This window comes from Cyrtonyx montezumae, unplaced genomic scaffold, assembly GCF_038088225.1.
Source record: "Cyrtonyx montezumae isolate F1298 unplaced genomic scaffold, pur_monq_1.0 scaffold_30, whole genome shotgun sequence".
In the NCBI taxonomy this organism is placed as follows: Eukaryota; Metazoa; Chordata; class Aves; order Galliformes; family Odontophoridae; genus Cyrtonyx; species Cyrtonyx montezumae.
Genome location: NW_027072035.1, coordinates 10409481 through 10431086, shown reverse-complemented (window position 1 = coordinate 10431086; position 21606 = coordinate 10409481). Strand labels below are relative to the sequence as shown.

Sequence of the window (21606 nt, the reverse complement as noted above, 5' to 3'; positions counted from 1 at the left end):
AGTTCAAGTGATTTTTGAGTTGCTTGTTTTTTTGGCAGTTTTCTGTGGTTCCTAGTGCTGTTCTTTAATTCCTTCAGTCAGAGTCCTCTTTGGCCAAGGCCCTCTGCAGTGCTGTGCACTGTGCCTGCACTTCATTTCCTGACTTACTTTTCAGTTGGGAAATACGGCTACTTTTAAGTTTTAGATTATTTCAAAAGCAAGTGAATGTGCATAGTGTAGGAAAGAACAGGAATGATCTTTACTTTCTCTTTTGTCGGATGATTTCTGTGCAATTGTTGCCTGGGAGAGAAACATTGGGAGATAAAAGAGCTGAATTCAATTGTCACCTATGGAGGATGTTGTTTACTAAAACTCTGATCCTGTCAGCTTAAAAATAGACTTGTGGTTTTCCTCAAATGACAGAGGAGAGTGAAAGCAGAGTTTTCTGTCATGTATGAAAATGCAGGATTGATCTGTAGAGGAGGTCCTGTTTTCCAAGACTGAGAACATAAGCTCTGGGGTGGGTTCTGTTTTTTTTCTTTTGTATTAATTCTGGGCTCAATATGTTTTTGTTAATTTAAAACATGTAGCATCATTTTCACAAGTAGTAGTTGTGAAATAAGAAAGTCCGAATTCTTTTCATTCTTTATAGCTTAGAGAGGTAAGGGGGTATGTTCATAGCTCTCTAAATAAAATAAAAGTGCATTTTTAAGTACTTTTATTCATTTTCACTCTGCTGTCAGCCTGAACAGAAATTACAAGGAGCTGGCTCTTAGCATACGAGTTTTTTGTCACTTCTACAGAAGTCCAACAGGCTAAACATCCTTCCTGCTTTCTAAGCAGCCTATTAGCATCGGTTATAGAGAACAGAGCCAGGGCACAACAATGCTCTTCTGCAAAGTACTGTTTTGCATGGTGCTGCTGAGGAACACTAGCCCTTCTGGTAGAGAAAGTGACACATACTTGTACAATAGAGATAGTGGCTGTTGGACACAGAATGCCAATGCTGTGTGTTCTATGTTTGAAAAAGCAGAGCTTTTTCAATAGACGGGAGAAATTTGATCATCTCCAGTAAAGGACTTGTTTAATTGATCACTCATATGGGGAAAAAAGAAAAGCAAGTTTGTTTTTTGTTTGTTTCAGAGGAGACTTGAATTCATTTCTTTGTTGCTGTAAGTTGCCATGAAACATTGTCAGTTTTGTTCAAAGTGGCAGCATGAAACAACACACCTTTCCAGCATTGCTAGAGTGCTTTTTCTGATTGTGCTGCAATGTTGTTGCTTTTTTTCTTTGCCAAAGTGGAATTCCTTGATGCAGGAAATCTGTTCTGACAAGACGGCACTTTCTATGGCAAAACCAGCATTCAGAAGGCTTGACCAATTTTCCTGATTGTGAATATAAATAACGTTTCATAGTTGTTAACATTTTCTGGGAAAAATAATAATGCTAGGTTTAGTGTCTAATTAATATTTCTGAGACGTTCTTTTGCTAGAGTTGAGGCGTAAGATCAAACAAAGCATGATCTGATGAGCTGTCTGCACAATCCCTTTTCCCATCCTCACTGTATTTTGAAAACTGAAGGAAATTGTGTGGGAAAGCTCTAATTCAAAGTCGCTTGGTTTTATGGTTGAGTTGCAACAACAAGGTGTGATTATTAGTCATGTATCATGCATTGTGTCTTTATAAAAACCTGCCCTTGAGAGTCTAAAGCAGTTTGGTGCAGGGATCAGTATCTAGGAGTTCTCCAGTTCTGCATTCGAAACTCATGGGAATGGTTGAAATAAGGTAGGAATTAGTATTTTCTGTAGTGTCACTGTCTTGACACTGTCTTTGTTTTATCACCCTCAGCTGAACAAAAACCCAGGAGAAACTTTGAGAAATCATATAGCAACATTTGGAAGTCACAGAGTAACCATTTGTTACGTGACTTAAAGATTTCAGCATCTTTTCTTGCAAAGTGATTATGTCAGATCTACTTAAGACACTGGGTTTCATCAATGTTCACATATTCAGTTTGGGATTGTCTTTTCGGTTCTTTTTCTTGGATGTCAGGCCTGGAAGACCAGGAAGGTTCTAATAGCTGTCGTTGCTGAAACAGTTGAGTAATCCAGAATCCAAAAACATGACAATACATCATCAAGGGCATGTTTTGCTTGTGCTTGTAAAATTCAGGTGGATGCAAATGACATTGCAGAAAACTAAGCAGAAACTGATTTACAGCCACTTCAATTGTAGGCTTTTCCCTCACCTGTACCTTACATTTCAGTAATGTCTGTGCTTACTAAGATCAAGTCATAAATTGAAAGGATTTGGAGGAGAAGATAATGGAGGAGTATTGCTTTAAAGATTCTTTCTGAACAATATTCCTGTAATTTTAGTCACTGGTCTAGCAGAAGCAGTGTTGTAAAACAAGTGTAGACATATTCTGTCCATGCCAGTTGCTAATGGACCCTAATTTTCTTTAAGTTGAGGCATGTCAGAAGAGGGGAGCCTGTAAGGCAGACTTTACGAACAAATGGGGAAAGGTTTACAGTACAGGATCTCTAATAGCAGTGTAACTGGTTTGAAATCCTTGGCACTTTGAAGAGCTTAATTCAAGGACATGGTTCCAGCATGCTAACCGAACACGGAATTGAGTGGCTCAGCTGGAAAGAATCTACAGAGATCTTTGAATCCACCTGTCTCACCACTTCCTTCCAAGTGAATTCCTTCTTCATTCTAGAAGATTGGAAATGTCTGTCTCAGTATTTCTGGCTGCAGCTAGTGATGTCTCGGTTTACTTGGAACAAGGAAAGCAGATAACAGATTCAAAGTGTAACTTTAAACTTAAAAGGTGGCAAGAAGGGAGGGAGGAAGGTACTGAAAGCACAAAATTCAGCTTCTAGTAATCTTTGCTTTCATCTGCCGGTAATCTTGGAATAATGCTCAGCTTAAAAGAGTTCTGGACATCCAAAAAAAGCAGCTCACTCCATCATTAGCAATGTGCTGATGACAGTTGCATACAAACACGAGCAATCAGCAAAATCAGTTCATTGTTTGAATGCTGATCTTTTCTCTTAGTCCTTTCTCTTTTGTGAGCATACCTCCTTGACATTGCAAAGCTTTGAGATCTGTTTCATGTGGCTGCTAGTTGCCACCTCTGCTCCATGTTGCCCATAGAGAAGAACCTCAGAAATCTACTTCTGGGGGTTTTCCATTCAGGTGGGGTCTTAGTAAAAAATGTCCTACTCTTGGTAGTACTCAAAAGTGTAGAAATACCAGGGAGGAAATAGAATGGATGTGAGAAGGATTTCTTATTTTGATTTTTTGTTTCTTTTTTGGGGGTGGGAGCTATTTATTTCACAAGAAACTACAATAGAATCTACTCCCATTTCAAACCTATTAAGGGAAAACCTGCTGAGGGAGAACTCCAGCATCTAAACACCAAAAACTTGTTGTGTCTTCTCTTCAACAGAGGGAGGAGGGGGAACCAGTACGCAGGTGGCAAATCCAACTTTTCAGCAGTCAGAATGTTAGGTTTCCTACCAGTTTTCTAAAAAATATCTTTAAAAGAAAACTAGTGTTTAGTGAGACCTGTCAGAGAGCTTACTGAATAATTAGAGGAGATGGCTAAGAATAAAAATAACCGAAGATAACAGTGAACACAGATTTTCATCTCCATGTGACCAGCTGAAAGTTGAATCATCTGGGAAGTTCCACAAAGATCCTCTATAGCAATTGGTTTTAATAGAAGAGCCTTGGGCAAATAAAATCCCTGGGTGTTAGCCTCATGGAATTTATCTTTCAATGGCTAAGTGATGCCATTGTCAAAGAGGGCTGTGACAATGAAGTGGTGATATAAGTGATGATCCAGTGACTGCAGGGAAAGGTCCTTCGATCATCAACTTAATCCTTCTAACCCCCACAAGTCATTTTGCTTCATTACTGATTTTTAACAATTGCAGGTCTACGTATCTCAAAAATTATAGTGCAATCTGATTGAAAAGGGAGGGTGTGTGTTGGCATACTGATGAGTTAGGGTAGAAGGCTCAGAGAACAGTGACAGATTTCTGATCCTATAAATATGAATTGCATGTAGCTTACATTAAGGGGACTGCTCTTTCTGTAGGATGAAAGTGGTTCCTCTACCTCCAGTCGTATCGCTTTTGTATGAAAGGTTTCTCAGTCATCCTACTATGAAAAGAATTGATTTAGGGTGAGTGTGGCTTGTATCTGTCATGAAAAATTCATTGAGCAATTACTAGAAAAAGTAAGAGCTGTAGAGGTGCATATTAGCTGCAGGCAGTGTGTACCAGCAGCTGCAAAATTACATAATGTATTATTAAATATCTTGCTTTTTAGGAGTGGAGGTTTTGTTACTAGGGCCAATTTCATTAGCAGTATTTCATAGCCCTTTTGATCAAAAATTGCTTTTTGTTATAGTAATGAATGATATCTAGCGTTGGCTTGAATTCCTTGTTTCCTTTTAAACAGTGCATACACTAATGAGATGCATTAGTGCTGGGGAGTTCTCTGTGATTGCTGTTTGCTCTGCAAACGTCTTATCAAAAAAAGAGAAATTGACAAGAAAATTTTTCTTTGGATGAGAACACAGGAGCTTCTGGTGCAGCATCATGGAGCTGTGATGAAATAACATGATAACGGAACTATTAGTTCATGCCATACCTCAGCTGCTTTGCAGTGGAGGGGAAAGCCAGCAGCACAAATCTTCCCTTGTTTGTAAGCAAATGGTCGGAAGCTCTGACCGTTTCACCAGAACGCTGCTCAAGTCAATTCAGGTCATGTGTCTTTGCAGACTCCTTGTAGAACTGCCTGTGGTGGTAGAATTTTGCCCAGTGCATTGATAGTTAATTACTGTAATGTTTAAGCACAAGCATTTGGTTAGTTTGCTTTAAGAATGTAAAAAAAAAAAAAAAAAAATCGTCAACGAAGTCATGTACTGACTTGTGCCTGCAGAAAGGCTGCAGGCTAGCAGCCAGAGCTGAGCACAATGCAGATGAAATTTAAGCCATTAATCTCAGTGAAGGGCTGTTCTGAGCATTTTCCACCAGCTGAGGGCAGCAGGTCTGCCTGTACAAGGCCACATTCCTGGCAATTGGTCTAGCGTAGTAGACGTGTGCCCTGCACAGAGGTCTCCCCAGGATGAGATCTGTCGCATCTGAGTGAGGCTCATAGCCTGCACCTTTTGTCCAGAAATGATGGGTGGTTTCATGAAAAGTAAATGCTCACAGCAGATTGGGAGGGAAGGGGAAAGAAACTGTCCTCTTGCATCCCTCTGGGTCAGCTCCAGGACAAAACATCCTTGAGTTGCCTTTGTGCTGGATTGCTTCTGGAGGTTTGCAGCTGATAGTCACTATGTGTTGGAGTAGTTTGGGCCTGTTGCTTACAAAATGTCTTGTTCTCCCACATTCCTCTGCATTGTGAATTGAGTCTGTTGTGATGTTGTCCTTCTCCCCATACAAAATCATGAACTAACACTTTGCTTTTCTTGCAGGAGCAGTCAAGGTTTTATGCACATGAAACTGACAAAAGCCAAAGAAAAATACATCCTGGGTCAGAATAGTCCTCCCTTCGACAGTGTTCCTGAAGTCATCCATTACTACACCACAAAAAAGCTTCCTATCAAAGGAGCTGAACACTTGTCACTGCTCTACCCCGTGGCTGTGCGGACCCTCTAATATCCTAATCTCACCCCTTCCTGTGGATGGGAGGTGAGAGGTAAGCTGGGTTGCACTAAATCCATTGTCGGAGTCCAGCACTCGAGTCTGTAACGCAGAGCAACTGCCTTTAGAGTGGGGGATGTGGGCAATCTACAGAATTGTGTATGGGACTTTGTGTATGGTAATTTTATGCTGCAGCATGCCCCTAAAACTGTGCTTCTGTGTAAGAGAAAGAAATCTTACCTTAGTTCAAAGAGAACAGATAGCCTTCTCAGAGCTTCTCTGTGAATGCAGATACTTCCCACCAAAATGTTCTTTCTCTGTGGTTTAAACTGAATCATCAAGTTCTCCTCAACAGTAGAGCACCAGCAACATTTATTCTCTTGCTATCCTTATAAGCTTTCCCATGTGAAGAAGTAAACTGACCATGAGACAGCAGGCAAATCCTTGCAGCTCAGTGCAGTCACTTAGCTTGGTGCGTTTTGTTTTCTTAATGCCCAGAGTTTAAACCCCATTGTTTCTTGGGGTAGTCAAATATGGAAACCCTATTAGGCACAGTGATCTTAATGAGTAGTTTTGCGAGAGCACGTATGTCATGGTCAATTATTTATTAATAAGGGGATATAATTAAAAAGTAGTCTATTATATATTTTTATCCTTTTTTTTTTTTTTGGTACAATAATAAATCTATAAGGGTTACTGTCTTCATTTGCAAGTTTCATTCCTAGATGCAGGTGGTTAATGTTGTTTGGGGAAGTTGCACCCTGATGTTTTAAGTAGTTGAGAATGAGTCATTTTAATATGTGGGTTAGTATTTATGCATGAGGGTGGTCAAAGGCTTTTATAAGGCTTTTGTAGGCAAAATCTTCACTTGCTTATTTAATCTGGAACAAACAGTTGTCACACTGAGGTAGCACGCTTAGAAGTGTGTGTTACACTGCTGTTACACAAGCTGGCTTTCACAGCTGTGTGAATGAGAACAGTGGTATGTAGTAGAGCAGAAATACAGTTTTCCAGTGTACAAGATATTCTTAAAATGTGGTCCCTCAACACATGCCTTCTGGCCAGTGTTCCATTTTCCCCGTGAGCAGAAGTCCCTTTGCTGTATTTCGTACACTGCCAGGAAAAAAGCACTGCAGAAGCTGCTCTCTACCTCAGTCCTGCCAACTCAGTGCCCATCCACTTGAACGATATTTGGTACATGCTCTGTGTGCTCACTGAATGCGATAAGTGAAATGCTATAATTGTGCAGAAATTGGAACTGGGGATTCAATAGCCTGGTAGTCCTCACTTTGTGCCATCACCCACCTATATCTAGAGTGTTGTGCATTAACCTGTCAGCTGTTTTAGTAGCAAACTGGTTTCATGCAGTTTAGGTATTTTACAGACTGCCACAGGACTGTGAAATTGTGTGTTATTTAATTCAGCTTTTCTTTCCTTTCTTCTCTTTTATGTATGTATAGAAGTGCAAATCTGAAAAATGTAATGAAATAATCACTGCCTGTAAAAGTTGTGCTTCACTGTATTGTCTAATCTGATAAGAACCTGAAGGAAGTCACATACAGTGTCATCAGTGGTGAATGTTCTGCTGCCTGTCTTTTAAGCCTGCCTTGTTCTGTTTATGAAATCCAACACAGTCTGAGCAGGAGTGGACCACATGTACATGAGGAGCCCAGTGTCATTCTGTGTATTAACAGTAGTGGGTCAAGCTGTCCCTGTCTCAGATGGAATTCAAAGGCAGAGGTTCTTAACTCCTTTTCTGAGGGAAGGGTTGTACAATGACATTTACAAAGAGACAACATTCCTCTCCAAGGAACAGCTGCTCTGGTTTTTTTTGTTCTCACCTGTGTGCACTTTGCATTTCCCTAATGTCTTCATTCTCCTCATAAAATCACCCAATTGGCAGGAGCATAAAAGCACTTTAACATTATCATGTTGTTGCTGGTGCAGGACTACATGAAGGCAGATCTCTCACAGATGAGGAATCAGATTGCATCTGCTGCTGTCTATATTTTTATTTTTATTTTTTTGCCTGTGTTACTCTGACAGTGCCCTCATGCAGCCTGGGAGAAGGGGATGTATTATTGCCTTTTTCTTATGGTGAAGTGTGATTTTTTTTCAGAATCTGCCATTATTGCCGTCCTATGACTGTTTTTCTTTTGTTATGGTAAAACAAGCCCCTATACTCTCTAACAGTGATTAGCAGCAGAAAACAAAATAATTGTAAGCCAACACCTGACCCTTTCTTACCCACACTTTCTTTGGTTCACAGAGAGGACTGTTGTACTGATCTTTCCTTGACACAGGCTGATCAAAAGTCAGTTGAAGCCAGCAGTGCCACTTTATTGCCGTCTGCAGGTTTGGGGTTGGGATCCCAAGCCTAACACAAATCAGGTCAATATGCAACATACTGATATGTATACAGTTTATTATAGCTTCAAGGATCAGACCATGCTTCAGCAAAAGGAAATCATCTCAGAAAATGTTGGTTGTCAGTGGGTAGGTTTTTTTAATTATTTTTGAGAAAAAAAAACTTTTAGAAAGAAAATAGTAATTGCAGAATAAATAAAACCAGGATTTTGTTTGCACTGTAATGTTGTCCCTGTTTATTTAAGTGATTGTATGATATTTTTTCCAGTGAAGGAATATTCTTCCAGACCTTTTTAATGTACATTGAAAATGCAGTGTGTTGCAGTGTGTAGTATTGCATATAGGTGGAAGATCTCATAGTGATCGTGCCTATATAGCACATTAAAAGTTTATTTAAAAAAAAATTCTAAACATCTCCAATTTCTTCCTGTAATTGTCCATGTGTACTCAGATTGTCTTGAACAGAACAGCTGAAGTGGCTTTTCGAAACATCTTGTGTTTGTGTGTCTTAACTGTGTACTGAATATAATTGGTGGGCTATAGTCTGTTCTGGGAGTCTGGAAAATCAGATGCCTTGGTTCTGTCTTGAGTAAATCTCTGGATAGTATGCACCTTTGCAAGGGTGCAGCAAAAGCAGCACAGTTGGCATGTATGAATGAGATTGCTGTCTAATTGGTGGGGATGCTCAAGGAATCCAGTTATTGCTTCTTGTATACACTGCTGAATCATTTTTTGCAGTCTTTTAAAGAGGTGCTCATTAGGCCTTTATTTTGGTGAGTATTTCAGCATGGTGAAAGCTACTGAGCTGTAATGTGTAATGGGAATGGGAGTTTTATTGTCCAGGATTGCACTTCACATTTCCTTCCATAACTGGAAAAATTATTACAGTTCGTCTAAGTTCAGCCTTCACAGTGGATTCTTATCCATGGATACAAAACACACACTTGGAGCTTCTCAAGGAACTTGGCCTGAATCCATGCTCTGAGGAAAAACAGTTGGAGAATGACACATTTACATACTGTTTCTCTGTATTGCAATGAGATTCGGGGTTTGCCCTTTCTGTTGCTGTCATTCTGCAGGTTGTCAACACAAACACTGTATGGCAACATCAGCAAATGCCACCTTTTACACCACTAAGGTGTGAATCCAAGTTCACCTTTCTGATTACGCTCTGGGGTAACTCTTCCTCAGTAGCTGGATGGCAGGGAAGAACCTGCCTTAATCCTCTGCTGCTACTGCCTGTTATTCATGCTGTCCTTGAGTTGGGGCATTTCTGAGCTGTGCAACAGAAATGACACAGACCTTTCTGAGCAAGGGAAGAAGAGGCTGAGCAGTAGAGTGCCTCCTGTGTTTTGATGTGGTCTTTCTCTTGTAATTATGTGCAATGTTTACACACAAAATACTACAGGTGGCTTCTTCTTCATTATTCTGAGCTGAGTCCCTTGTGAGAAGGATGTCACAGCAGACTAGCTGTTGGATCCTGTAGTTAGTTCATTTCTTTCTTTCACTGTCTTTGTTTCACTTATTACTGCTAGCAGTTCCAAGATATAAGCACATTAGCTTAATTGCAGCTTTGCAGAGCAGCTTTGGGAGATTGATACTGATTGAGGGATGGGCACCTCCCTGTCATCATTTTACCAGCAGAAAGGGGCTGCTAACCTGTCAGCTAGAAGTCAATGTGCACAGGGCCTGTAGATCAGAAGTTTATTCAAGGTAAATCAAATGACTCTCTTAGGTCTGTCTCTCAGGAGTCCTGGACAAGTTCTTTCTTCTGGTCATAGAGTCATGAATTAGTTTGGGGTTGGAAGGGACCTGAAAGATCTTCGAATTCCAATACCCCTGCCACAGATAGGGTTGACAACCACTAGATCACGTACTGATCAGTCTGTCTAGGGCCCCATCCAACCTAGCCTTAACCACCTCCAGGGTTGGGACATCCACAACCTCTCTGGGCAATGTATTCCAGTACCTCACCACTCTGTAAGCAAAAAACTTTCCCCTAAAGCTTCTCTCTTTTAGTTTAAAACATTTTTTCTTTGTTCTATCCATGTTTTTGAGGGGATTGTAGTTGTTGATAAACTGGAGGGAAATTCAGAGGGAATTTGATGGGCATGGGGAATGGGCCAGCGTGAACCTCCTGAAGTTCAGAAAAGTCAGTTCCATGTTTGGATGGAATGATCTCTTGCAAGAGGACAACTTGGAGGATGACCAGTGGGAGAGGAGTGAACAAGGAGCTGAACAGAGGTCAGCAGTCTGCCTTTGCAGGCATGAGAGCCTGCTACAGTCAATGCAGTGTAGTGAAAGCATCACCGACAAGTGGAAGTGCAGAGCACTGGTGAGGCTGCATCTGGATACTGTCTTTTTGGGGTGCCCTCAGCTACAAGAAGAGGTCTCAATAAGCTGAAGCAAATTTGTAGCAGGTCCACAAAAATAGTCTCGGGTTCAGAGCACATGTGAGAGGACAAGCTGAGGGAGCCAGGCTTCTTGTGTTGAGAAGGTGAAAGGTCAAGGGTCTGAGTACCAGGCCTACACGGAGAGGAACGTTGCTGCTGCTTCTCATTTGTTAATATGCATCATCACAAGCTGTGTATGGATTGAGCCCTCCCACCTGCATTGCTGTTCAGTTTCCTCAGTGGAAACACTGGAAGCTATCATGGGAGCCCACTGATAGTGTTCCCAAGTACTGCAAACTCAGTATGATAGTCTGGGTGTAGAAAGGGAGTATTTTCAGAGTGACTGTTCTGTGAAAACTGGAAATGTGCCATGGTAAAGGTGTGAAGGACCTTTAAAAAGGACAGACTTGAGAGTTCAGTGAAGCAAGAGCCAAGCGTTAGGTGCTGAGAGAGTTTGGATGCACTGATCAGGTATCAAGCATTCTCTATCCAGTCTGATACAGGTATTGCCCAGAATCAGTCACAAGAGACCTGGGAGAGGCCTCAAATAGATCTCAAAAAACCCCTAGTGAGAAATGGAAAAGACCCTCACAAGCTTATCCACAAGCTGTAGTTCCAACATGGAACACACCTGAATTTTTTCCCATATGATTTCTCACACAGGGAAAGAAAATTGTCTTAGGAACTGCTGAGACGGATCCTGGTTGGTGACTCAACGTATTGGCTTCTTGCATCTTATCTTGCTATCACTCAGCTCGCAGATCACTTTCTCTTGCCTTTCCTTACTGCTTAACATCTGCAATAGCTATTTGCATGACTAGGACAAGAATATCACTGAGAAGTCACCTGCAAACCACCTGCACACAGGAACACTTAGTTCCTCAGTCACCTCTGTATTTCATGTAGCTGGGATACTAGAGACCTTCCAGTACCAACAGGATGCCCCCAAAATTGTGTGTGTTAATAAAGCTCTACTTATAACCAGAACTCTGTGACCAGTCCTCATTTTACTAAGGCTCTCTTCAAGAACTTAACCTGTCCCCATAACAGCAGTTGATGGAATTTGGCACAGTGAATGAGATCCTTGGGTCATAGTGATGGCAAGTTCCTCTGATAAATGGGACACACTGTGAAAGTTCTATGGAAAATGGATGGCAAGATCCTGAATCTGATATGGAATGGCTAAGAGCACTAAGGTGTGATCATGAAGCCATGTGGAAGGATGTGTGTAAAAGGACAAAGAAGGAAGGAGTTTGCTGTTCATTGGTTGCAGTTTGGAAAATAGAGAAGTAATGGGCTGAAAGGTTAGAGGAAGAGAACAGAACTTTGCAAGGAGAATTAGCAACAAAAGGTGTAAAATTGTGCGTAGACAAATTAAATAAAACCTGATGGCATATATGAAAAAAAAATAATATACCTGTATATTAAAAAAGTGCCATAAATTACAGAAAAGGGAAGGAAACACCGTGCAAAACTGTTGCAACATGACATGTACCTCCTGTAAAAGTTTGCACAGCTCTGTATTACAATGGTTGGGATAGTATCAAGTATCAAGCCAACGGCTTGATTTTACCATTTCATCAGTATCAAGCCCAAGGTGATAAACCTATTCCATTGGATGTTCCTGCTGCATTCCTGTTTGAGAGTTGTGTGGTAAGAAGCCACAGAGACGGCAAAACTTGTTTTTATGCAGCTATGCCAGTAGTTTTATGCAAGTATGCCAGCTCCCAAGAGCTCTGTAAGACCATTGAAGACAGTCACATGAGAACTAAGTCCTGACCTTCCCATTCATAGGGAATGGGTGGTTTTACTTAATCTACTCAATCCTAATCAGAGGTTGAACAAAAGCTCAACAAAAGCCAGTGGGCTAATTTAAACAAAATTATATTGCTAAGGGATTGCTTAATCAAAATGAAAAGGAGTGAGACAAGTAGAACAAATCACAGTAGAATCATAGAAGTGCTTTAGGTTGGAGGGAACGTTAATAATCATCTAGTTCCAACTCCCTGTGATGGGCAGGGCTCCGGCCCACCAGCTCAGGCTGCCCAGGGCCCCATCCAGCCTGGCCTTGAGTGCCTCCAGGGATGTGGCACCACAGCTTCTCTGGGCAGCTGTGCCAGGGCTTCACCAACCTCTGAGCACAGAATATCCTCCTAACGTCTTAACTCCCTTTTTTGAGTTCAAAGCCATTCCCCCTTGTCCAGTCACTGTCTGCCCCTGTAAAAAGTTGGTCCCCTCCTGCTTATAAGCTCCCTTTAAATACTGGAAGACTGCAAGAAGTTTCCCCAGAGCATTCTCCAGGGGGATCTATTTCCATCTTCTGAGTCTTAGTGAACAATAAATTAGCAGCTGATTTCTTCATAGATACCAGACCAAAACATTCATGATTAAGGTAGAACGATGCCCTGTACTCAGCTCTTCAGAATGACGCATTTACTGCCCTAATGAAATATCAGTTGATATTGAGAAAACTAAATATACTGTATACAAATTAAAAAAAATGAATCTGAGCATGGACAAAACCATGCTTCACCTTTAAAAGAATTAATGTAAATAAATCATAATTCCATCGTTCTACTATCCTATTCTGTCTACACCTCGCAGTGAGATAACAGGTTTTATGACAAGAACACAATCTTAGCACCACTATCTCATCTAATTTGGGTCACATAGCTGCCAAGGTTCCCAAAATAAACACATCCCCTATATAGAAAGGTGTTTAGGGTGCTTTATACCAATCTCAGGGAGATGGTAAATCTCACTACTAATCATACTCTGCCTATCCCTCTGCCTATTTTTAAAGTCAATATAGAAGGCCAAGAGCTACCCCTAGGGGTAGCCCAAAAGTCTACCATTAAGCAGTGTGTGCTTAAAATACATCATTGCACTATTCTTCGCGAAAATTATTGTTCAAGAGGGACTCTCATTGGGATGTGACTGTCTCAAGAGCATGAAAGAGACATGCCGTCTTCTATTCCTGTTCAAGATGCTTCCCTTTCAACACTGATGATACTTTAGAAGTACAGTTTACAGATGCAAGTGTCTGTCCAATAAGAATTGTTTTGTTCAATTGATCTGTAGATATTTCTGCTGATGGAAAAGCAAAAATAATGGGCTGAAATACTGGCTGTTACCCAATTTTTTGAAGCTGGAGCCAGCAGTGTTTATACTGATTCTGGTGACGTATGGAGCCACCCAGTGGCTTGGAAATTGCAAGTGGTGGTAGGGAAAAGAGGAGTTAAGATATGCTTGTACTGGAAGAAACTACACCCTTCAGCTGTACTCTAGCACATCTTGCTCCCTATGCATTTCAGTCCAGAAGTTTTATTGTAGAATTGGTCATAGCACTGGTCCCAGGATGTACCCTTTGTGGAAACCACTAATCACTGGCCTCTACCTGAGGATAGTCAGTACTCCGACTGCAACCATCCAACCAGTACTTTAAACATGGAATACTCCACCTATCTCTCCAATTCAGCGATAAGGGCTTCGTGTGGGACCATGCCCAAGGCCTTGCGTAAATCCAGGTAGATAATATCTCTACATCATAGGCCACGAGATTGGTCAGGCACAATTTGCCCTTGGTGAAGCCATGATGACTGTCTTGGATCACCTTGTCTTGCACGTACCACATTATATCTTCCATGATAATCTGCTCCATGATCTTCCCAGGTGAAGACTTGAGCCTATCATTCCCTAGGTCTTCCTTTCTCCCTTTTGTAAAAAAAAAAAAAAAAAAAGAAAAGATGTTTCCCTTTTTTCAGTCACTGGGTACTTTGTCTGACAGCCATGACTTTTCAAACATGGTGGAGAGTGGCTTGGCAGTGTCATCAGCCAGTTTCTTCAGAACCCCATGATGCACATCGTCTGGCCCCATAGGCTTGTACACATTCAGTCTTGTGAGGCAGTCTTGATATTGTTCTTTACGTACAGTGGGAAGAATTTTGATCCCTGAACCTCTACCTAGAGATTCAGGGACATGAGAGGCATGGGATTCATGACTGTCAGTAATGGCTGAAGCAAAGAACTCATAGAGTACTCCTTCAGCCTTCTCCATGTCTGTGGAAGCCAGTTCTCCCCTCTCATTTACCAGAGGAGATATAATCTGCTTGGCCTGTCTCTTCTGACCAGTGTACCTTTAGAATTCTTTCTTATCACTTCTCACATCTGTTACCAAGTTCAGTTCCATCTTCACCTTGATTTTCCTGATCCCATCCTTACACATCCAAACAGCATTCCTATATTCCTTGAGGCTACCCATCCCTGCTTCCACAGCTTGTATTTTATCTTTCTGTCCCTTGGTCTGACCAGCAGTCCTTGCCCAGCCATGCTGGCTTCCTGCCTTCTCTGTGAGATGTCTTATTCTGGGAAATGGAGAGCATCCTTAAAGTGCTGCCAGCTCTGTTAGTTTCTTAGTCCCTAAGGACAGTTTCCCAAGGGGTCTCATCCAACAATTTCTTAAATAGCTGGAATTCCATTCTCCTCAAGTTCAGGGTCCTGATTCCCTTCTTTGACAGGCCCATGATCCTTAAGATCACAAACAAAGCCAGCAGATTGTGGCTGTAGCCCAGACTGCCCCTGATTTTAACCTCTTTAATGTTCTCTGCAGTGATGAGCACTAGATCTAGAATGCTTCAGATCTGGTTGATTTGTCCAATTCCTGGACAAGGAATTTATTCTTATCAGACTCTTGGAGACTCCTGGAGTCTGTTACCCTTCTATCTTTTTAAACAGACATTATTCCGTAAGCAAAAAGTGAAAAATAATCAGTCCCATGGTAAGATTCAACCAATTTATACTTGCATTGTTTTTAGATTTGGGTATTAGGAGACTCAAAATAGCTACTGTAAATTTTTCCGCTTCTTTGATGTTATATAAAATGCTTTAAAATATTCACCATCTAATATTAACTGATTTTCATGATTAGCCATTCAGAATTGTTGGATTCCAGGTTATCTTTTAGCATAACTAGGGGGCATACATGTGCTGTTGTTATAGCTGCTGGAAATACTTTTGGCTTTTGGTTTTGTTATTGTATTTTTTGTTTTTATCGTTTCAAATCTTTTTGTATATCAACTACTCAAATCAGTATTTTATACACTGTTCTCCTCTCAAGTAAACAGCTTTGACCAACATACAGACCACTGTCACCAGTAAGTCTTTATGACCCCATAACTAATCTGTAGGCTGTGATAAAAAAACAAAAAACAGGCTGATCATGTATCATTCCTCTCCATTCTGCTTGTTCTCGGCATTGTGAACAGAGCATTTGCCCATTAATATTGTCATCAGGATGTGGTGACACCTATCACAGAGCAAGAACACTTCCAGTCAACAGTGTGATAAGGTTTACCCACTGTCATTTTGAAAACCTCGTTCACCAGGTTGCTGTGGAAGGGGAAGTGTACAGTGCATGGGACTTTGCCTATGACATCAAGCTGCTGCAATTCTCTGTGGGACTCAGTGGAACTGCTGCTGAATGGCAAACTGTGATACCCTGGTGACCAGGGACAACTCCACTGATGTGTGCTTTTCCCAAGGAATGAGTGACTCGTGCTCTTTCAGGTAAGTTCTAAGTCTAGATTATGACTACTGCACTGTGTGCCAAGTATTGAAAGCTGACTGATCTGCAGCAGATTCAAAATGCAAAGTGACTAAAACTTCTAAATGAAGAAGTTGTATGAATGAATAAAAATTCAGTGTAACAATAAGCTATGGTGACTTCTAAAGATTCTAGATAATACTGAGCTATGTTGATTGCTACAATGCTTATGTGATCATAAAGCTCTAATTATAACCACAACTCAATGGCCAGAACTGGTTCCATCAAGGATGCCTAAAAAAAACCCTGCCTATCTCTGTCACACTGAGTGGCAGACAGTTACACAAAAGAGAGCTTGGAGTAATCCAGGAACTCTGGGACCAGTGGGTGCTCAAAATGATGCTGTGAGGTCAGTGGGGTTCCAAAATAATATTCATACTGAACATCTGTGTGCATTGGCAGAAGCAGGAAAGACCCACATGTGCAACAGAAGGCCCTGCATTGCCCTGCAATGCCTTTCTGGTATATGCAGGAAAGCTCCAAGCTGCATGCCACGTGAACATATGGGGCTGTTCTGTGCAAAGGTAGGAGTCAACATGATCCTCTCACTGTGACATTCTAGATGTTGAAGGTACATTTTTTTCTTTTCGTGAAGGCCCAGGGGCCTCCAAATGTCTCTCTAGCACTCTCGGGCTTCTGAGTATGAGCCAGATGGCTTCAGCCTGGCTTTCTGTTGTCTTAGTTCTCCAGATGCTTTGTTATTCACTCATGGGACCTTCCAGTGCCTTACTGGTTAGTCAGCTGCTGAACGCTTTTCTGCTGTAGCTCAGGGACCTCTGAGAACCTTTCCAAGTACCTCAAGGGGAGTCCAAGTGGCTTATGTTACAGGTTCTGCTTTATCACATAGGTTCATAGGTTGGACCAGATGACCAGTAAGAGGTCTCATCCAATCTCAACCACTCTGTAGTTCCATGGTTCTTTCTCTTTCCTACTTTCCTGCAGGAGGGATGTTGTTGTTGTTGCTGTTTGTTTTGTTTGTTTTGTTTTGGTCACTGTGAAAGACAAGTTTTTTTGTTTTGAAGAGGAAGAGAATCAAGCGACCTATTTTGAGTTTAAATCAAAAGGCTCAATTGTTTCATGTAATTTTTTTATACATTACATTATACTCCTGGAAAATACAAAACACAAAAACTATATTCTTTAAGTTTTGGAACATCATCTGAGCTATTACAAGTACATTCAGAAATACCATAGGCTTGAGGAATTTTAACATATCTATGAATGTCCTGAGTACTTTTGATTCTGTGATGACTGCAGATGTTAAGTTTGAATGAAACTTTTTTGCAGCTTTGAAACAAACTGAGTTTCTAAAGATCTAAGGACCTCTTGAGGAACACACAAGCAGTGTGCTTAAATATGTAATCTTTGTTCATGCTGAAGTGGTTCCAAATTTATCATACCATAGAATCACAGAATTATTTGGGTTGGAAGGGACATTAAAAAGCATCTAGTTACAACCTGCTGCTGTGGGCAGTGCTGCTGCCCACCAGCTCAGGCCGACCAGAGCCCCATCCAACCTGGCCTTGAGCAGCTCCAGGGATGTGGCACCCACAGCATCTCCGGACACAGGTAGAGATGAATGTTGTCTCTTAATCAGTTTAAATAATGCATTCTTCTCTGCCAGGAAGCTCTGAAAGGAAAATGTTGTGTCTCTTTGCATGTCCTTCCATGAGACAGGCCATACACATCTTTCCTGATGGTGAAGATGAGAGTACTTGTTATTTGACTTGTCTGTATCATGATTCAGAAGCTCTCATTCTGATTTTTTCATTGGATCAATGGTGATGACTCCTGGAAACTATAAAGCACAGTTCCTATTTTATGGAGGGTATAAGAACAAGACTTTTGCAAGGGGAAGATCCAGAGAAGCTGCCTCCAAGATGAGAGGGTGTATCACTTCTTGCAGCCTCACTTCTTCAAGTTACGTAGTAACTTTGTCAAAGCAATCTACTTCAAGTATCTCACAGTGAGGAGGACATGCAGGTACAGCGCTGTGCTGCTACCTGTGGGAGGTGAAGATATTCACAATTTAGGTGCAAACAGTCTAGCTAAGGAAAAAGAAAGCTCCTAAGATCTGATACAAAATATCAGTAACTTTGCAATATGTCTTCTTTCAATGACAAGAGATTCACCTGCAGCTTGTTTTCAGTGTCATGACGAGTGAATTCTAGCTAAGTTTTACCCTAGTAATTTCCACTCATATACTAAAATCTATGCCTGAACTGACATGGTGCTGGAGGAAGAGCCTGAAAGCTATAGACGATTAGGCTTTCAATGCTCTGCAGATATTTACAGCAGTTTGGGCAGTAATTCACAGTGTGGCATTTTTCACAGTGACACTCAGGTGCTGATGTGAAGTCTGAGCCACCTGTAGGGAACAACCTGAGCACACTGTTTCAGGTCTCTGCTGTTCATATGCCCATTAACTGTCGGAAGATTAGGGAGATTTGCTGCAAAAGAATAAAAATTAAAAAAAAAAAAAAAAAAGAAACAGATATCAGTGCCACATCCAAACGATTCTGGAACACCTCCAGAGACAGTGACTCTACCACTCTTTTTGACAAGCTGCTTCTCACAATATCCAATCCAACCTGTACCTCCCCTGGTGTAACTTGAGGCCATTCCCTCTCATTCTACCACTGTTAGCTGGGAGAAGAAGCCGACCCCCACAGCTGGAAAAGTCCTCCTGAATTTCACTATGTAAACTGAGAATCTGAAGAGGAGTGTGCTCTGAATCCATGAAGATCTTATGAACTGCAGCAGCTGAACAGAAGATGACTATTAACTATTTTTCGTAAAATTAAATCTTGAGAACTGGTGATGAATGATCACAGAGGACATGTACAAGTATGGGTGAAAAAGTGTGGAAGCACACTTTTTAATTTGGAAGTAGAGTATTGTAGGAGCTAGGGATCAACACTGAAACATCAGAGGAATACTATAAGTAAGGGAGAACTATATGTCTACATACAAGCTCAGGGTACCTCCTAATAGCTGATGGACAAGGCCTGGAACTAATTGCAAGCTGAATGATCACTATGTATTTTTCCTTTTTATGACAGGTATCACTGAAGCATTGGTTCAATTCAGCAACTTGTGAACATTCTTAATATATTTTTAATCCTAATGCAATTGGAACAGATTTGCTTGTAGGCCATTCAAACCTGCATTACCCTCATAATCGCAGATCTTGCTTTTCTGCTCTCTGTTCTTTCAAATCTTCATTTTCTGGGTCCCTCCTGTCCTCTCTTTCCTTTTTTTTTTTTTTTTTTTTAATTTGAATTGCTTGAGCAAGTGGACAACACCCTTACAACATTCAAGTTCTCAAAGAGATATCATTCTGACTGAGACTCCAAGGAATAATTGATTTCATTGTCATCAAAGAAGCAGTTCCCAGTGACTTCCAGCACAACAAAATTTTTATCTGAAGTTATGATTCTTGCTTGGTCACCTCATTGAATAACAGTTCTCGTTCATTTTTTCCAGCTTTTAATATCCAGAATTAGGTCTTGTTCTACCTATGTTTGATAAACAAGTTTATGAAACTGTAAGAGATTATGATTGCATTTCCTCTTAGAGTTTCATGGTGTTGCTGTTCCCACTATCTTTTGATTTTTGTTTATTTTATTTTTATTGAAGGCCAGGTTTTATTCCTTCCCTTTTCTTTTCTGTTCTTGCTTCCATTCTGTCAGAACATTTCATCTCTCCACCAGAAGTTATTTTCTCGTTACCTATGTGCTTCGTTCTCACACCTCCAAGACAACACATCTGCAATTCTTCCCTGTTGCCAATGAAGAAGTTGTGTCAGTTGTTGCCAGCTCAAAAACCACTTAGTTCTCCTAACCTGCCTTGTAACCATATGTTCATTTTAGAAGAAGCAAAATTACCTCAAAGGATAGAGATACGGATCTATTTGTGCTAACAGGGCAGATTGAGGTTGGCAGAAAGATTCAGTTAGACTTCAGGCACTTTGAATCATGGCCATTTCTTGGCCATGCACAGCATTTGTATAAGTCCAGGAACATTAAGAGGTGGTTGTAAGAACAAGAAGAGGAGCATCAGAATTCAGGTTTCTGCTTCTTCCCTAGAGTTATCTTGAGTTCCTCCTCCTAGTTAATCATTATAATCAGAATTTAACTTTTCAGTTTTGTTGATTTGTATGTAATTACTTTATCTTATTCATTTGCAGTAGCAACTAGAAAATCCAGCAAGAGTTGGAAGTTTCCTGTATTGTGTGCTGTATATAATGCACAATGAAATAGTCCTGACCACAGAAATCTGTAAGTTTCAGTTACACACAAAAGGCGGCAGTACTGACACTGCCTTTTTATGCAGATCTTTGCATCACAGAAATTTGAAGGCACAAGGGACTTGTATTTAGGCATCCTCTAAAGAACCTAAGCATCTTAATCTAAACTTCATTCACAGAATCTTTCTGCGTTTCTATAAAGAGAAACAGGCACTGTCTGGAGAAACACTCATCCTGTTGGATATTTTACTTGACATGCCTGCCTCTACGAAGTATATGGACAAACTACATGGTAGCTTGAAAATAGGGTCTTAATTCCGATATTTAAATTATCTGTGGAAAGCAAGGTTGTATGAATCTGTATGCAACGGTGCTGACCTGTGATAGAACATCTCTATCCAGATTTATGCAAATTCTGGGATGAGAATGTGGATATTTATTTGATGGTACAAGTTGGTACCAAGACATAAAAACAGATCATTGGGGCACTAATTGCTCAAGCAGTCTCATAAGTAAATTGAGAATAATAATATTAAAAAGCTTCAGCTGATTAAGTCCAAATGATATAGAGAAATGTTGTGCAAGGAAAATCAAAGAGGCTTGGTTTTGCATTCCAGCAATCAATGGCACTGTATGGTTCATCAACCACAGTAAATGGAGCCCAAGATCAAGAGCAAATATCTGGCTGTAAATGGACCCTTACATTGAGCACTGACTCATGCGTGGCATAGACTCCTCAGAGAACTGATTCACAGAGTGCCTGGTGTATTTTTAACCTGAACCACATAAAGCATGCCACATCCATGCATACTTCACTTCTTTTCCTCTGGTTTGGACAAATCTGTAGTTGCTGCTATTTATTATAAAATAGTCACTAGTATTACAGTATTATGTAAGAGACTCAGTAACTTTTATTTTAAAAGTCCACAAAGTCCAATTAACTGGGATTTAGAAGGTTTACTAGGAAGTCTGATTCACAGGACAAGCTAATAATGCCAGGATTAAGCAGTATAACAGCAAAACACCTGGCAGAAGTCATCAGTTTACATCGGCTGATATAATTGTCAGTGAACTGAGATTAAAGTGCATGTTACAAACTCTTCTGGGATATTTTGTTCTGATAAACCTATGGAGGTTTATCAAAACATGAGATGTAATAAAAAAGACATGCTAACAAATCTCAAGAGCCTCCTACATTATCAGGGTTTTTTGCATTGAACTGGCACAGCTTGCAGCATCTTTAAAAGCAACATTTTTTAGTTGGAGATAATTTTTGGAGGAAAGATAACCATTGTGCAGGAGACAAAACCAGGCATTTTAGAGTCGTGCTGCATTGTGTTCATTGTTGTGTTT

General features: G+C 40.7%; 1 protein-coding gene and 1 long non-coding RNA gene across 2 annotated transcripts in view; one reads left to right on the top strand and one right to left on the bottom strand.

The window, feature by feature from the left end:
• Window positions 1-8483, top strand: part of SHB (SH2 domain containing adaptor protein B) — a 70041-nt gene extending 61558 nt beyond the window's left edge. The window contains exon 6 of the mRNA XM_065744268.1: window positions 5474-8483. Coding sequence (XP_065600340.1) covers window positions 5474-5657 — 184 coding nt within the window. The 3' untranslated portion in view covers window positions 5658-8483. The remainder of the gene's footprint in view (window positions 1-5473) is intronic.
• LOC136053533 (uncharacterized) overlaps window positions 1-21606 on the bottom strand; it is a 229227-nt gene that overhangs the window by 172695 nt on the left and 34926 nt on the right. The window lies entirely within an intron of this gene.